Source organism: Ostrea edulis, chromosome 9 (genome assembly GCF_947568905.1).
Source record: "Ostrea edulis chromosome 9, xbOstEdul1.1, whole genome shotgun sequence".
Taxonomy (NCBI): Eukaryota; Metazoa; Mollusca; class Bivalvia; order Ostreida; family Ostreidae; genus Ostrea; species Ostrea edulis.
In genome coordinates this window covers 32550902-32568083 of record NC_079172.1, presented here as the reverse complement: position 1 = coordinate 32568083, position 17182 = coordinate 32550902, and the positions used below count along the sequence as shown (strand labels likewise).

Genomic DNA, 17182 nt, shown 5'->3' with positions numbered 1-17182 from the left:
TCTGATCACCCGTATTCCGGCGTCCGTCCGTCTGTCCGTCTGTAAACTTTTAACATTTTTTACTTCTTCTCAAAAACCACTGGGCCAATTTCAACCAAAGTTGGCACAAAGCATCCTTAGGTAAAGGGAATTCTAAATTGTTAAGATAAAGGGCCAGGCCACCTTACAGGGGAGATAATCAAGAAAAGGTAAAAATAGAGTAGGGTCTTTAAAAATCTTCTCAAGAATCACTGGGCCAGAAAAGATGGAATTTATAGATAAGCTTTATTAGGTAGTGCAGATTCTAAATTGTTAAAATCATGGCCCCGGGGGGTTGGATGGGGCCACAATAGGGGATCAAAGTTTTACATACAAATATATAGCAAAAATCTTCTTCTCAAGAACCACTGAGCCAGAAAAGCTGAGATTTATATGAAAGCTTCCTGATATAGTGCAGATTCTAAATTGTAAAAATCCTTGCCCCCAGGGGTCGGATGGGGCCACAATAGGGGATCAAAGTTTTACATACAAATATATAGCAAAAATCTTCTTCTCAAGAACCACTGAGCCAGAAAAGCTGAGATTTATATGAAAGCTTCCTGATATAATGCAGATTCAAGTTTGTTAAAATCCTGGCCCCCGGGGGTCGGATGGGGCCACAATAGGGGATCAAAATTTTACATACAATTATATAGGGAACATCTTTAAAAATCTTCTCAAGAACCACTAATCCAGAAAAGCTGATATTTACATGAAAGCTTCCTAACATAGTGCAGAGTTAAGTTTGTTCAAATCATGGTCCCTGGGGGGTTGGATGGGGCCACAATAGGGGATCAAAGTTTTACATACAAATATATCGGAAAAATCTTCTTCTCAAGAACCACTGTCCTTTCTCAAGTACTCAGTAAGAAAAAAGAAAGTCCTGCATCTATCAGATAATACCTTGGAGACCAAGCTCTCGTACTACAGAAGGTGTTGGGACGACTAGTATTACACTTTTTGAACGAGCGTAAAGTTTGGCTGTGGCGCCATATAGAAAAGCTTGGGGTTTTTTTTTGCAACGTGAAATTCAATTAAAGTTAGTAAATAGCGCTTCGAAGTTCGAGTTGTATACATGCACACACTGAGGTAACGAATATTTTTGATGTCTTTCTTACTAACCTATGTTGTGTGTTTATACTGTGTATACTCGCCTATAAGTTGGATTTTTGGGAGTTAAAAATTTGTCCAAAACTCTATATCGGACTTACAGGCCAGTCGATTAGCATTTTTCTGGACAGCGTAATGTAGAATATTTTTAAAACAACTTCGTACTCCAACAATTTTCATCATTAACACTGACTGGACATGTATTCTAAGATTATATGCATAAAGTACAAGTATTTAATACATATTTTAATGATTTTATTCATCTTTAGTGTATACATGTATTATTGAAATTGATTTGTTGAGAAAATGAATAAATGTCGGCGCATTTCAGAAAATATTATTTGAAACGGGTGAAACAGAGATGAAAAACGTTAGAAATTGCCAACCGATTCTTGAAAAAAGTTATACTGACTTAGAAGTGCATGTGGGTCAATGGCAAATCCCTGAAAAATAGCCTACAAAATATATGTACCACTGACTTATAGGCGGACCGACCTATAGGCGATTTATAAAATTTGCTACAATTATATAGTGAAACATGATTTCTATGAATTAAAAGGTCACATGAACAATGGTTATTGTATTTTTAGGTCACCTGAGTTTACTCGGGTGACCTATTGCAATTCACATTGTCGTTTTTGAACATTTTTAACTTCTTTTAAAATAACTACCAGTCCAATTCTTTTCCAATTTGGTATGAAGCATCTTTAGGACAAGGGGGACATGAATTGGAAATTTCAGCACCCCTGGGGCCCTAGGGACGGGGCAAAAACTGCCCAAAATTGACCAATTTTCAAAAATCTTCTCAAGAACCACACACGTGTTGGAAAAACTAAATGCATAGTGTTGTAGAGCAGGAAGGCCTCTACCAAAATTGTAAATTTCATGGTCCCCGAGGTAGGGGTTCTGACCCTAGGGTGGGGCCAATCTTGGTATATAGTGTTTATGTGTAAAATACGTAAATAACATCTTTAGTGCTATTGATACGAAATTGAAACCAAATAGATATTTAGTAAGAACAGGTAGTCCTTTACCAAAATTGTAAATTTGATGATTCCAGGGGTAAGGATTTTGGTATTAGGGTGGGGCCAAAATAGTCAGTTATTAAATGTGTGAACAACAGACATTTTAACTTCTTCTTGATAACTACCATTCCAATTCTTTTCAAATTTGGTATGAAGCAGTTTTGGAACAAGGGGGACATAAATTGTAAATTTCAGGATTCCTGGGCCTTAGGAGCGGGGCAAAAACTGCCCAAAATTTATCAATTTTCAAAAATGTTCTCTAGAACCGCACATGTGTAAGAAAAACTAATTGCATAGTGGTGTAGAGCAGGAAGGCCTCTACCAAACTTGTAAATTTCTTGATCGCCTGGATAGGGGTTTTGACCCCCAGGGTGGGGCTAAACTTACTTTAAGGTGTTTATATGTAAAACACATAAATAACATCTTCTTTAGTATTATTGATGCTAAATTGAAACTAAATGGATATTTAGAAAGAGCAGGTAGTCTTACCAAAATTGTAAAATCTGATGATCCCCAGAGTAAGGGTTCTGACCCCAGGGTGGGGCCAAACTTAGTATGTATAGTATTTGTGTAAGTTTGCTGATACTGTATACAATCTAAATGCACACTTAGGAATAGCAAAAAAGGATGTACAAAAATGATGAATTTCACAACCCAGGGTTTTGATTCTAGGATGGGTCCAAATTAGTCATATCTTTTGATGTACTAATGTTAATACACCTATTATTTAATGCCTTTCATTAGTGCATGCACTTTCAAGAGCAGTGAAGTTTTAAGAACACATCTTGTTCTATACTGTTGCTGAACATTAGAATTTAGCTTAGATATTCAGAACAGGATTTTTTTCTAGACTTCACAGCCCTTGGGAGTAGTGATACTTTTTCACTAGTACTCAGGTGACCAATAAGGCCTGTGGGCCTCTTGTTAAAATGTTATATTAAAACTTTTAAAAGAATTTTTTTTTTCATACCATGCCTTATTTATATATTTTCACAGCCGTTTTGTTGTTTTTAGATTTCAATGGGAATACAAGTACATTGTTGTTTTATGTATGTGAATCTCTCCCACGGTCGGAATTAGCTATCCCTATTTTTAGAACAAGGTGAAATAAATTAGATTTAGTAAGCATATTACGGTGACTTGGTATGCAAAATTTGAGTTCATTTCGTGAACATGGACTTGTCACGAAATTGCGATTTTGCCTGATTTTTATGTGGAACCATGTATGAATGATTACACATTTGTATGAACAATTCTGGCGCGCTGGAATTGTTACTGTTTGGCGGATGAGGAAATTCCTACATTACAAACTACTAAAAAAAATTCATTAAGTCTTTTGAAATCCAAAATTACCCGATATACATGCACTGAAGCACAGGCACCTGAAGTATGGATATTATTACCCCCCCCCCCCCCCCCCCTCTTTTTGATATTTTTTGGCGTCGACAATTTCTCTGAAATATGTGGATTCCCTGTCTAATCCCTCTTTCGATTTATGTAATCGTTTCACCTTTTTGTAAGCTTTAGAGATTAATTGGCCTTCCAGCGGTATACTAAAATTTATTATACCGTTAGAAGGCCAATCTCAGCTTTCAAAAAGCGTGAAACGATTACATAAATCGAAAGAGGGATGAGATAGACAAGGAATTCACACATTTTAGAGAAATTATTGCCGTAAAGAAAAAATTATCAAAAAGGGGTTGGGGGTAAGTAAGATCCATACTTCAGGTGCCTGTGGTTTGAAGCTGTTCCAAGTCATTTACAGATACAGAACATCTACGAACAGTATATTCTGCCGACTCCCGACTTTTTATTTCTCGTAGATTATTCAGTCATTCTCATTAATTAAGTTCTGGTATTAGATATGATTCTAAATCTTTTTACTCGTGTGATTTTGTAAGAAAGTAAATAGCCAAATGTGCGAGCGTCGACAAGGTCAAATTCATATACTTTTTGGCGCTTGTAATTGAAACCCTCGTGTCACTTGATGCGGGTAATGTCTTTTAAATGATACATTTTTGGCCTTTTCTACGTATCTTGTTATACCAACGACTTTGAATCATATGATTAGTATGAATTTTACTTTTCTATTTTATTATACCCCCCGAATTTTTTTTCAGAACGTACCGTATATTCGCCGTCGTGTATGTTCATCCGTCCGTCCGAGTTCATATCTCCTAAACCTATCATATTGACCACAAATATTCCTTGGGACAGGGACTTTCGGACCAAGGTCCTTTTGCAAAGGTCAATGTCACTCTGAACATATACCTTATAATTTCATACGGAAAAAGTTCATTATTTCAACAGTTTGACAAGGTCATTTTGTAAAGGTCAAGGTCAGTAATGAATTATACACTATGCATAAGAATGCTACTTGGCTAGGAAATATTGGGTTGATATTGAAGAAGATATTTTGCCAATATCATTTACAAACGTTTGACGATTAACCCCCGTCGCCACCTTTTCCATTGTTTGCGGACATATATCGTGATGCTTTAAACATCAGGTGTTGATAAAGCTTGCTACATAACGCTGATCTTCAGTGGAGCTCCGTTTAAATTCGCATTTCTTTTAACAAACGTTACATTAGAAATGTTACCAACTCCAACATTAAGATTTATGAATTAGATTTATATTATGATTTCAACTGTTATTGAGTAAATCTCTGAATTACAATTATGTACAGTACTCAATTTTAGATATTGCCACAAAGTAATTTGTCTTCCATATTTTAAAGTACCAATATATCAGACCTGATACGATTTGGAATTCGGGTCATGGCCAGTCCCGTTCAAACAGCAGTTGGCGTCAAGGTCAATGAAATCTCTCTGACTGATAAACTTGTTTTAGTTTTAAAATCTTGAGGCGGCAATGTGAGATAAGCCCTGAGCAGAATAAGTAAATCACGGGCACCCGAAGTGTGGATAGCTTGTATAAATCTTGTGTATATACCTCCCTTCTAAAAAGAAATTATTTTTATACAGAACCAATAATTTATCCAAAATATGTTATTTCCCCACCGATCACCCTCATAAGTCGTTCAGAATAGTCAGTTTCAACCATCTGTAAGCTTTAGAGATAACCACATGTGAGGTACTAATATATAGATTGGGGGGGGGGGGGGTATGTACATAAGATCTATACAAGCTATCCACACTTCAGGTGCCCTTGTATATTTTATCTCATATAATTTTTTTTCTTTTAAGATTATTATTTAGAACTAATTTATAGTGAAGTATTTCCGTGAGATCACAAGTTAAGTAACATCGATGAACTTTTCTCGGTCGCTCTTCCTATCGAGCACACATGATTGAACGCCTTCTTTGATCCACCTCAGTACCCTTAAAAATATTTCAAGAGTTGTTGTTCCTGTTTAAAACCCTCTTGAATGTAAACATTATCAAACATGCACATGCAGTACCAGTCCTGATTTTATTCTCTTTATTACTGCATTTAGCTGACAAGATACGTCGACTTTTATCAAGCATAAAGAGGTAAGAGTTTTATATTATTTACCCAATATAGCGAATTTTAATTGTTGCGTATACATATATATATATATTGGCCTATATAATATTTGCAGTGATCGAGGTAACGAACGTTAATATAGGCCTAATGTTCTATAAAAGTACAATGTACATTCAAAATTAAAATCAGCTAGTCTTACAAATTACAAAATAATGTGTAACAGGAAGGATATGTGAATATAACATAGAGTTCCTTTTTACATTTACTGTGAAGCACCGTATTTTGTAAAATGTACGATAAAATAACACTACATAAATCGACAATGGTGTTAGTTTGACCCAATTCTGAAAAAAAAAAAAGAATTTAAATATGCGCACGTTCTTGTAAAGATGAAATTGAAGTTTAGTCTTCAAAATTTTACACCCTTATGTAGTTTGAATATATTAATGAAGGTGCGAAATACTAGTACACAAAAAAATTAATAGACCGATAACATCAAATGGGTTGAATATATCCTCCTAAACGCTTGTGGTGTCGCATCAGTGTTTTTCATGTTTAAAAGGGCACCCAAATAGTGACTGTCGTGCTTTTGCTTAAAGCTACATGTAAGGAAGTTCTCTTGTCGGCTTTTGTGCACTGTAAATGCACAAGATATAATAATTGTGTAGCCTAAGTGCTATGATAGTCTCTCTATTCTATAATGAATCATTGTTCCTTCTTGGATCCTGAGGCAAAATTACAATGAAACATTTGCGTAATTTCAATAGATTTTTTTTTATCTCTCTCTCACCCAGAGAGAAAGAGAGAGAGAGAGATGTTCATCAATATAACGATTAATATATATATATATATATATATATATATATATATATATATAGTTGGAGTAGATTTTAATTGGAAAAGGTAATATGAAATGCACCATAGTTCAATAAAAAGGACCATATACCCCTTTTTTCCTGCTATTTTCAGCCTTGCGACATTAAAACTGTATGTGTCGTAGTATCGGGATAAATGTATGTGTTTTTTTAATGAAGATAGTTGTGATAAATACACTTTATGCAAATGATACAATTCAATTTAACGGTTTCCTATTTATCTACCGGTATTTTCTCTCCGAGTTGGACAGTAAACGCCCATTGATGACCACATGACGTGGCAAAGTAAATAACAATTTGGCGACGTAAAAGTGAGGAGAGACCGCGAGACAAGACACATTCAGCGATTAAAGAAAGAAAAATAATAACCAGACAGGGGAAAACCCCTTAATCAGACAGGGAATGGGATAGGAAGAACCCCTTAATGAGACAGGGAATGGGGTAGGAAGAACCCCTTAATCAGACAGGGAATGGGATAGGAAGAACCCCTTAATCAGACAGGGAATGGGGTAGGGAGAATCCCTTAATCAGACAGGGAATGGGGTAGGAAGAACCCCTTAATCAGACAGGGAATGGGATAGGAAGAACCCCTTAATCAGACAGGGAATGGGATAGGAAGAACCCCTTAATCAGACAGGGAATGGGGTAGGGAGAATCCCTTAATCAGACAGGGAATGGGGTATGGAGAAATCTTTAATCAGACAGGGAATGGGATAGGAAGAACCCCTTAAACAGACAGGGAATGGGATAGGAAGAACCCCTTAATCAGACAGGGAATGGGGTAGGGAGAATCCCTTAATCAGACATGTAATGGTGTAGGGAGAACCCCTTTGATCGATTGATATTTGTAGCCTCAATAATGTTTCTAACATGCAACATAATCGTCAATCCTTTATGAATTAATATGCATTAGAAAATGGTTTCCCCTTGAATTGAATACACCAAAACTAAATCAATAGTAACTAATAGTTTGCGGAATTTTTCAGAAATAATCGTTTTATATAGTTTATTATAGTGACTAAATTTTAGTTTCGTTTCCAACATCGAAAAAATAATACGTCAAGATACGGCACATAGAGCTCTAAAGAGGTTCGCACCTTAAGGAGTTTTGTAGCATTGTAAATTTCTTTGAGGTAAAATTCAGATTTCTACATTGAAATTATAAAGAAAAATTGGGGTATCGTTAAACTTGACCCTTTTGCACTTAAAATTTGCTTAAAATTTATCTGCATAAACTCGATTTATCTATTAATGTCAACACAGCATAAGCAACCCAACTCAATCATTACATCAAGTAAATACATACTCAAGTCTTTTAACAATAGTCATAAAAATTTTAATGCTAGTAGATTGGAAATAAATAATAATCTTTTTGAGCTTATTATACCAAAAAGAAAAAAGAGGGGAAACATCTTCGCAAGCCAAGTAAGCGAATCGGACACTTGGCTTCCGAAGATGAGGGGGGGGGGGGATAGAAGATGGAATTTAAAAAAAAAAAATCATCATTGCTCCTTCCTGTCCATTCTTGGGTCGTTTTGACGTCACAAAGTGTAGATTTTAAGTTTGATAAGCGAGAGTGATTTTTGAAAAATGGACCTCTTTTGGGCGTCGATTAATTTTAGATTTTTTGTATTGATACATACCAATCTTCATATTTTTCTTTTAAAACTAGAAAATACTAGTATTGAAAACTGCAATCCTCTTAATTGGGTTTATTTGCAAGACTAACAAAGTCATAAACTGCTTTGTGTTTTATAAGTTATTTTATTTCAAGAGTTTTATGCCATAATTGGCTAAAAAAAATCCCAGGTTCGTAACAAAATCTACGTCTATGAGACAAAAGCGAGTCTCAAAAGCTTCTCTCCAATGATCCGTATAATAATCTGACAACGAAAAATTTACAATCGTATATACAGGTATACTAAATGGTGACGCGGTCAATTTTGGCCAGTGTCTGCGACACTTCTGCGTCGTAGTTAATGCAGAAATTTAGTTTTAAAAACCTGTCAAAACCGTCACTCATGTACGGGTGATGCAGGTACTGTTGTGTACCACCTGTTGTGTGTATGGTTTACTCATAAAAGGTCATATAAAACATGGTGACCTTTATGTTATTGTACCATTTATTTTTTTAAAGCAGTTATGACTACTGGTACTTAACGATAGTTTGATTCACGGGCCTACATCACTCGCTTGCAGGAGGTTTAAGCACATATTTAGTACAATCACCAAACTTAAGATTCTTGGGGTAATTTGGTTACAAAACCGTTTTCTCTTACCTTTGATGAATTAAAAGATTTCACTTTGAAAAAGCACATTTTCTTTCATGAGAATTCGCTAAGCATTATTTCAGCGCTGTAATATTGTCAAAACGTTGTGATATATAGATTCCTTAATAGAAAATATCAAGTTTAAAACAAAACGAGATGTCACAAACACTAGAAACTGTTTAATTGTGTTCAGAATTAACTTGTAAAGTGAAAAAAAAAATCCGCCTTATACGAAACTTTTACTGGTAGATCTATATTTAACCTGACATGTAAACAAAAATATGACCCAGCCTTGTTTACATAACAAAGAATGGTGAGCTCTGTAGGTTATATCACTTGTGATTTAACAGTGGACATACAAATGTTTGCTGACCATTAGAACTATCATTGTTAAGCATTGTAAACATTAAAAATGTGGAAAATAAAATTTGAAAACTTTCAATTCAAATCGTACCCATGCCCCTTTAATTTTTTTTTAATCATTAGTAAATTTGTCACTTGTAGACATACAGATGCTTATTGCTAATGAACGAACGTGTATGACGTCATGATTACGATGGAGTCATGTTTGTGAAGTTCTGCTCAGACATACATGTGGCTTCACTACATTTTCAATTTATCAGGAAGCATTAGAATTTCAATAAAAAAAACCCATTATTTAATTAGAATATAAGACGCACACACACGAGCACGTGCGCATGCCCTACTTTGTTATTTCACTCCAATAAAGCCGCTTCTTGAAATTCAAGCAACTGACGAGACTTGAAATCTTCCTCATTTACCGCTTAGTGTTACTATTTGGCTCCACAAATGGAAATGGAGTAGGAGTATTAACCCGGTCTTTGAAATAACCCCACAAAAAGTCCCAGTGAGAATGTGGAGGCCATTGAGATAAATATATCATCAGGACCTGTTGTTGTACAGCCATTCTCACAAGTCTGTAAGCTCATTGATAGAGCGTTCACTTCGTACCTGAGAGGTCGTGCCATGGTCACGTCTAGCCTAAAACGGAAACATAGGTAATGATTGCTCCTTCGCCAAATCCTTGGCGTTAGAAGTGAGTATTACGGGACCTTAAAAATGGGGGTCCCGTGTCGTGGTAGGCATTGGCACGTTCAAAACGGTAAGCATGCGTCTACATTTGTGGTTCTTCACCTACAGCTGGTGACGTTTCAATATGAGTGAAAAATTCTTGAAGGAACGTAAAAACAACCACGTAACCACGAGTCTGTATAGACAATGGCTTCAATCTCCGGAAGAGGAGCATACTTAACCCATTTGCGATATTTATATAAATAATCATATTGTTTGTATGAGTGTCATAAGTGTACTTCTTTGTGTATTTGTAGATGCTTAGACGGGGTATAAACTCTGCCCAGCACTATTTGGAGTGTAAGCAATGTGCCGGAAATGCAGAATATTACTGTAACACCTGTACCTACAACTTGTGTCAAGTATGCCGGGACCGCCACACCAAGAGCCACGTCACCAGGTCTCACGTCATCGTCGAGTACCAGGATAGACAGGCGACACAACCAAATACCGAAACCTGCCGTGTCCATCCAAATATGACCTATGCCATGGCATGTCAGGAATGTAAACTTCCTATCTGCATCAAATGTATCACAGACAGCCATAATGGTCACATCACCAAACGCATTGAAGACGCATTGAGAGAAACCGAGAAACGCTGGAAAGACAAGATTCAAACCATAAAGGATGTCCTCCCGAAACTGACCGAACGACTAAAAGCAATATCCAACTACAAGACTAGGTCCGAAAAGATACATTTTGAAATCAGAAAACAGATGCGAGAAGATGTGGAAAGGGTGAAAGATTTTTTGGATACTGTTCTTGAAAAAAACCTCAGCCGACTAGATACTGAAGAAAACTTGTTTGACAATGAAGTTGAAAACCATCTCAGTCTTTTAAATGATTTAATCGATAACTATAAAAACGTTGTTACTTGCAACGAAGATGAAAAAAGAGGGCCCTACGAGAAGCTGATATTTCGGAATGATATCCTTGAGTGTAATGTCACGACACCTGCATGGCGAATTCCTGACATTCCAACGTATCACCGTGAAACTATAACAGAGGATGACATCAAGAAATTTTTCGGGAAGTTATCCGTGCCCCGAAACCAAGCTACCGAAAATACAGTGTTTCGAATGAAAATATCACACGAAGATTCAAAGGACACATCCAGTTCCCCGGTAAAAAGACAAGAATTTCAGATACCGATGTCCGAATTGAGGCACATTTCAATTCATCCACTTGAAGCTGATAGAATGTGGTTTGGAGATAAATCGGGTCATATCCTTTTCACGGATAAACTGGGGAATAAATTGGATGAAATCAAAACTAGCGGTGAAGTTGATCTCTTTGGTTATCACACGGTGACTCGCAGTGGGGATTTGATGTATGTTGACCAATCAGTGAATAGTATCAAGAAATACGCGTTAGATAAAACTATTACAACAGTCATCACCACTGGGAGTTGGAGACCACAGTGTGTCTATTCCTCCGACATGAATGGTGACATATTAATAGGAATGACGAAAGGAAGCGACGGCAGAGTGGTCCGCTACAATTACAAGGGGCATGAGTTGTGGCAGAGTCTGCACGACGTCCAGGGACATAATATTTTCCAATCCCCTCTCTATATATCAGAAAACGTGAATGGCGACACGTGTACATCAGATGGGGCTTCTAACAATGCTTTGGTTGTGGTGGATAAGGACGGAAAACACCGGTTCTCATACAAGGAGCGTCAGGACACATCAAAAGTCACACCGCACGGAATTTGTACTGACGATCTCGGACGGATTCTAGTCATTTTCGGACTTCACAGTATCCACATGATTGATCAGGATGGACAGTTAATCATGGTGTTGCTAACCAGGGATCATGGGATGTCAAGGGTCTTTGGGATGTGTGTAGACAATGACAATAATCTATGGGTCTGTGGGAACAACAACGTTCAGATCTACTGCAAGTGCCACAAGTGCTTTATACGCTCATCTGTAAAATAGACGCGAGTCGAGGAGTGATCCATAACCACGCGCACAGACCCACAAAACGTCTGAAGGCAATGACGATAAATGTGAAGTGAAAACTAGAAGTTACTGCTGGAGTCTTTGTAAGGAAGAAAACTACCAAATGTGTGCAGACTAACATAACAATGGACTTTGTTTCCATAACACGAATCGTCAATTCTGATGCTATATAGCGGCGACTTTCATTGCTCCGAGTTTTACCATCTCGTTGTGCGGTACTCAGGTGGCCATTGAGGTCCATGTACCTCAGGTTTATCGGATTATTTGGATTTGACATTTTACCTGTTTGCACAAATTAGGAAGCGTCATGAATTCATATTGGAATGTTCTTTCTGTTTTGTGCATGTAAATTAGATCTTTTCTTATTCAAATTAAGATTTTTCGAAGCGCTGTTTTCTAATTTTTTTTTAAATTTTAAAGATTATTTTTGGGACTTTGATCGACGAATAAAAGTCTGCAGGTATGTTCACGAAGCTATCTTAGGACTAAGACTTATCCTAAGTATGTCTTAGGAAACATCTTAGTCTTAAGTCAGGTTCTCGAAGCTTTCCTAAATTTAGGACACGCCCTAAGTTCATCCTAACTTAAGGACACCATACCCCTTGTCCTAAGATCATCCTAAGTTTGTATAAACATGGCTTCAGCCATAATATTGAAGCGAAGAGCTCACAGAAACCGTGAAAAGATATTCAACGACATCGACAACCCGGAAGATTACTGTATTGTGAGTAAGTACAGACTTTCGTGGTTTTCAAACCTCCCCCCCCCCCCCCCCCCCCTCGGCGCTATTGGGCCGGGATGTCTTCTTTTTAATGTCACTAGTATAGGAAGACCTGTGAGTGGATGGATGAATATTAAAATATATATATATATATATATATATATATATATATATATATATATACATGTATATATAATGTTAACTCACACGTAATGTTTGGCCAATGCATTTTGCGTCATTTAGCATACAAACTTATTTTTGGTACATAACTGTCCAGTGTGTGTTTGACTCTGATACAAAATGGCTGGTGTAGAAACAGACAGTGTTGTTGAAAATGGCAAAACCTCCAAAGATAATGTTGAGTTTGATGATCTTGAACTTAAAAGCAGATTGAAAAGAAAAACTTAAAAGGGCCAAGCCCTTTATGATGACATTGTTCAGAAATATCTTCCAAAATTTGATGGTATTTGGTTTGATGTTGAAGATATAAGAGTGAAGGATTACAGGTCTCAATCTGATTTCAAAACACTTACAAGCTTTACAAGCAAAACATAGACAGGAATCTGAGGATTTCTTGGAATTCTTAAGTAGAACAAACATTACAGAGAGTCTGTCAGAGTTAGGAATTCAAGAAATTTTACATGCAAAATGTCAAAACATTATGAAGGAGTTGCGCAGAAAGATCATGGAGGCAAGAATTGAAGCTACTGATCGACTATCGCAGAGAGGATCTCTCAGTATGTGCACCAGATCCGAGGTAGGGGATACATGTACTTCTGAAATAGGTAGTATCCTAGCCTAAAAGCGGATGGAGGTCGAGGCCCATCGTGCAAGACTTTTGTATGAAGCCAGGGAGTTGAAATTACGCAAGGAAAAGGCATCGTTGGAAGAAAGAGAGGCCAAAAGCAGAACAGGCTTGACAAAAGGAGGATTTGGATGCTGAATTTCTATTACTGGAACAGGAACGGAAGTTCGCAGTTGCCGAGGCCGAAGTCAAAGCGCTTGAACATACTGGAATGTATAGCAGGCATGTTTCCCCGGAACCGTCACTGCTGGGAGCACCTGTTGATAGGAGACAACTTACAACAAAGTACATTAACGAAAGCTGTCCTGAGAATAGTGTGGTGAATGCTGAAGTGTGTGAAAATTCAGAGACTGAATACCCTACAAGACAGTTTGATCTAAACATACAAAATAGTTTCCCGAATCCTAATGCAGCTCCCTTTGAAACAGCCCATACTCGTAATGACAGTGCTGTTGGGAATGGGGTAGGGAGAATTCCTTAATCAGACAGGGAATGGGATAGGAAGAACCCCTTAATCAGACAGGGAATGGGGTAGGAAGAACCCCTTAATCAGACAGGGAATGGGGTAGGGAGAACCCCTTAATCAGACAGGGAATGGGGTAGGGAGAACCCCTTAATCAGACAGGGAATGTGGTATAGGGAAAACCCCTTAATCAGACATGTAATGGGGAGGGAGAACCCCTTTGAGCGATTGATATTTGTAGCCTCAATAATGTTTCTGATAATACTTTGCCACGCATTTACGCACCAACATAGTCGTCAATCCGTCATGAATTAATATGCATTAGAAAATGGCTTCCCCTTGGATTGAATACACCAATACTAAGTCAATAGCAATTAATAGTTTGCGGAATTGGTCAGAAATAATCGTTTTATATAGTTTATTATAGTGACTAAATGTTAGTTTCGTTTCCAACATCGAAAAAATAATACTTGATACGGCACATAGAGTTCTAAAGAGGTTCGCAACTTAAGGAGGTTTTTGTATTGTAAATTTCTTTGAGGTACTACAGATGTAAATCTTACCAGCTCCTTAGTAAGCTAGCCAAGATATACTAATTGCTGTGCTTTACTGAGTTATAGCTACTGAGTGTAATGCATTAAAGGTAGGCTTTCTTGTCAAAATGACAAATGTGCCTTCTCAAAATGAAAATGCAGGTCTATATGAAAAGATAGAATTACATATTACTCTTGGAATCATTTTGTGCTTGGATTGAATATTTATATATTTTGTCGGGAACATTGCCCCAATGTCTGGTCGAACTGGGGAGTCGGTAATGGTATGATGACTGTTTCTGCTGCAAAACCTGGGTGTCTCCTCCTACCTGCTTCTAAAGCAGGGACAGTTTACAGGATTAAAAGTCTTAACAAGTTAAAACAAAGTTAATCTGTTATAATGGGGCCACCATCGGGGACGATTTGGGCATCATCCACCTCACGTCAGTGAGGAGATGCTACAGACTGGTGCATGTTATTGTTTTATGTATATGTCCAACATAATAATTTCCAAACCAGGTAGTACTGCAGGAGACAGGATGAGAAGGACGGGTCTCCTTACTTCCTTAGAACGCTGGCAACCGTTCGGGTCTGAGCACTGTATGCTTTTCTCGGGCCCTTTACATGTACACGTTGAATTTAACTGGCGCACTGGGCGACTCCCCAATTACCTCACAAAAATCATCATGCGGCCGATATCTGTCCATTTATGTACATTGTATCTCCCAAATGTACTTATACATGTGTATATTATAATAAATTGATCAATGTATACTTGTGTCCTATTATGCAATTGCAATTAGTTATGGACATCTATTACTGTTTAATGTGCATTTTAAATATCCATGTCAATTTGGATATCTAAGAATCAAGGCAGATTCTAGCTGCAGAACTGTGGCTCTCTGAAAAAATATTTTGACGTAACAGAGAGCTACAGATTCACCTCTTATAAAAACTTTCGATTTACAAAAAGCTGCGCACGGTTGAGGCCTTATATTGTTGTATTCTTGAGTTGCTGTCTCATAAAGTTAATATCAACAAATTCTTAACATATTTTCCTACTATACCTTGTGCGCCGTAAATCGAAGGTTTTTAAAAGGGGTGGATCTGTAGCTCTCTGTTATGTCAAAATATTTTTTCAGAGAGCTGCAGCTAGGCAGATTCAATAATTAATCTATTCAATAATTAATCGAACCGCCGCGGTGGTCTAGAGGTAGAGTGTTTGCCCTGCATGCGAAAGGTCGGAGTTCGAATCCCGGCCACGACAGGCCTACATGTAAGTTGTTAAAACAGGTTGTGACAGTTCCATCGCCAAACGCTCGGCATCAGTCACGGATCCTTGGAGATGACCTTAAAAACGGATATCTTGAGTCACAGTAGGTGTGGTACGCTAAAGAACCCTAGTCTGCATTACTTTTGAGACACCCCGTATGTTAGGTCTCTGTGACTTTATCTACTAGAAAAGACCCCAATCATTTGGCAGATTCAACTCAAGCACCAACCCCAAATAATGATATTTTACATGTATTTTCTGATTTTCTCGGTATCGATTGTTTTGGTTTCTTCAACAGGTTTGCAAACCGATCATGGCACCCAAACGATTCCCTAGATGCACCAAACGGTGAAGCCTGGACCAGATTGCGATTCGGGATATAGCGCGCCAATGAGATAAACTTTAATTGCTCGTGGAACATTTCCTTTTACGTATACTGTAATACCTATTGAGTCTAATTATTTAGACTGTTTTAGGGGTGGGTTGGATACTGAGGAATAATTAATGGTGTGTGATGACTGTTTCTGCTCCAATCCCCACCTGCTTCTAAACAGAGGGAAGTTCACAGGACTAACAAGTAAAACAAAGTTAATCTGCTATAGAGGGGTCACCAGCAGGGATGGTTGGGGCATCATCCAACTCACTTCAGTGAGGATATGCTAAAGTCATATCAAGTTAAAACAAAGTTAATCTGCTACAGTGGGGCCACCACCGGGGACGATTGGGGCACCATCCACCTCATGTCAGTGAGGAGATGCTAAAGTCATATCAAGTTAAAACAAAGTTAATCTGCTACAGTGGGGCCACCACCGGGGACGATTGGGGCACCATCCACCTCATGTCAGTGAGGAGATGCTACAGGCTGGTGCATGTTATTGTTTTATGTATATGTCCAACATGATGATTTCCAAACCAGGTAGTACTGCAGGAGACAGGATGAGAAGGACGAGTCTCCTTACTTCCTTAGAACGCTGGCAACCGTTCGGTCTGGGCATTGAATGCTTTACTCGGGGCCCCAGTGTGCCCCTTACAAGTTAGGGTAAACTAGCGCACTGGATGACTCCCCAATTACCCCACAAAAATCATCATGCGGCTGATATATTTCCCAAATGGACCATATACATGTACATGTGTACATGTATATCAATGTGAGCTCGAAATAAAAGACACCACAAAGTCGTCCACTTCTGCTTCAAACTTAGATATTTTATTGAAAGTAGACATTAACGGCAAACTGACAACTCAACTGTATGACAAACGGGATGATTTCAGCTTCTCTATCGTCAACTTCCCATATTTATGTAGCAATATTCCATTATCACCTGCATATGGTGTTTATATCTCTCAACTGATTCGATATGCAAGACCTTGTTCTGCGTATGGTCAGTTTTTAAATCGAGGCAAGCTACTGACAAACAAGTTAATGGAACAGGGGTTTCAACAGTCTCGATTGAAGTCAGCATTTCACAAATTCTATGGTCGTTATAACGACCTAGTTCGTCAATACAACCTATCATACGTTCAAATGCTGTCTGACGTGTTTCATACCAATTGTTAGG

General features: G+C 37.8%; 1 protein-coding gene across 2 annotated transcripts; it reads left to right on the top strand.

Moving 5' to 3' along the window:
• Nucleotides 1-5520: 5520 nt before the first annotated feature.
• Nucleotides 5521-12217, top strand: LOC125658624 (uncharacterized). 2 transcript variants are annotated; one of them, XM_048889932.2, is made up of 2 exons: nucleotides 5521-5650; nucleotides 10119-12217. In XM_048889932.2, exon 2 carries the CDS (start codon nucleotides 10119-10121, stop codon nucleotides 11802-11804), a length of 1686 nt encoding a protein of 561 aa, XP_048745889.2. In that variant the 5' UTR covers nucleotides 5521-5650; the 3' UTR covers nucleotides 11805-12217. The 2 variants fall into 2 exon arrangements, with proteins under 2 accessions (XP_048745889.2, XP_048745890.2); XM_048889933.2 differs by lacking the exon at nucleotides 5521-5650 and adding an exon at nucleotides 9731-9788.
• Nucleotides 12218-17182: the final 4965 nt, after the last annotated feature.

Coding starts and splice junctions, on each gene's coding strand:
- LOC125658624 (XM_048889932.2), top strand. CDS start 10,119: ATGCTTAGACGGGGTATAAACTCTGCCCAGCACTATTTGGAGTGTAAG.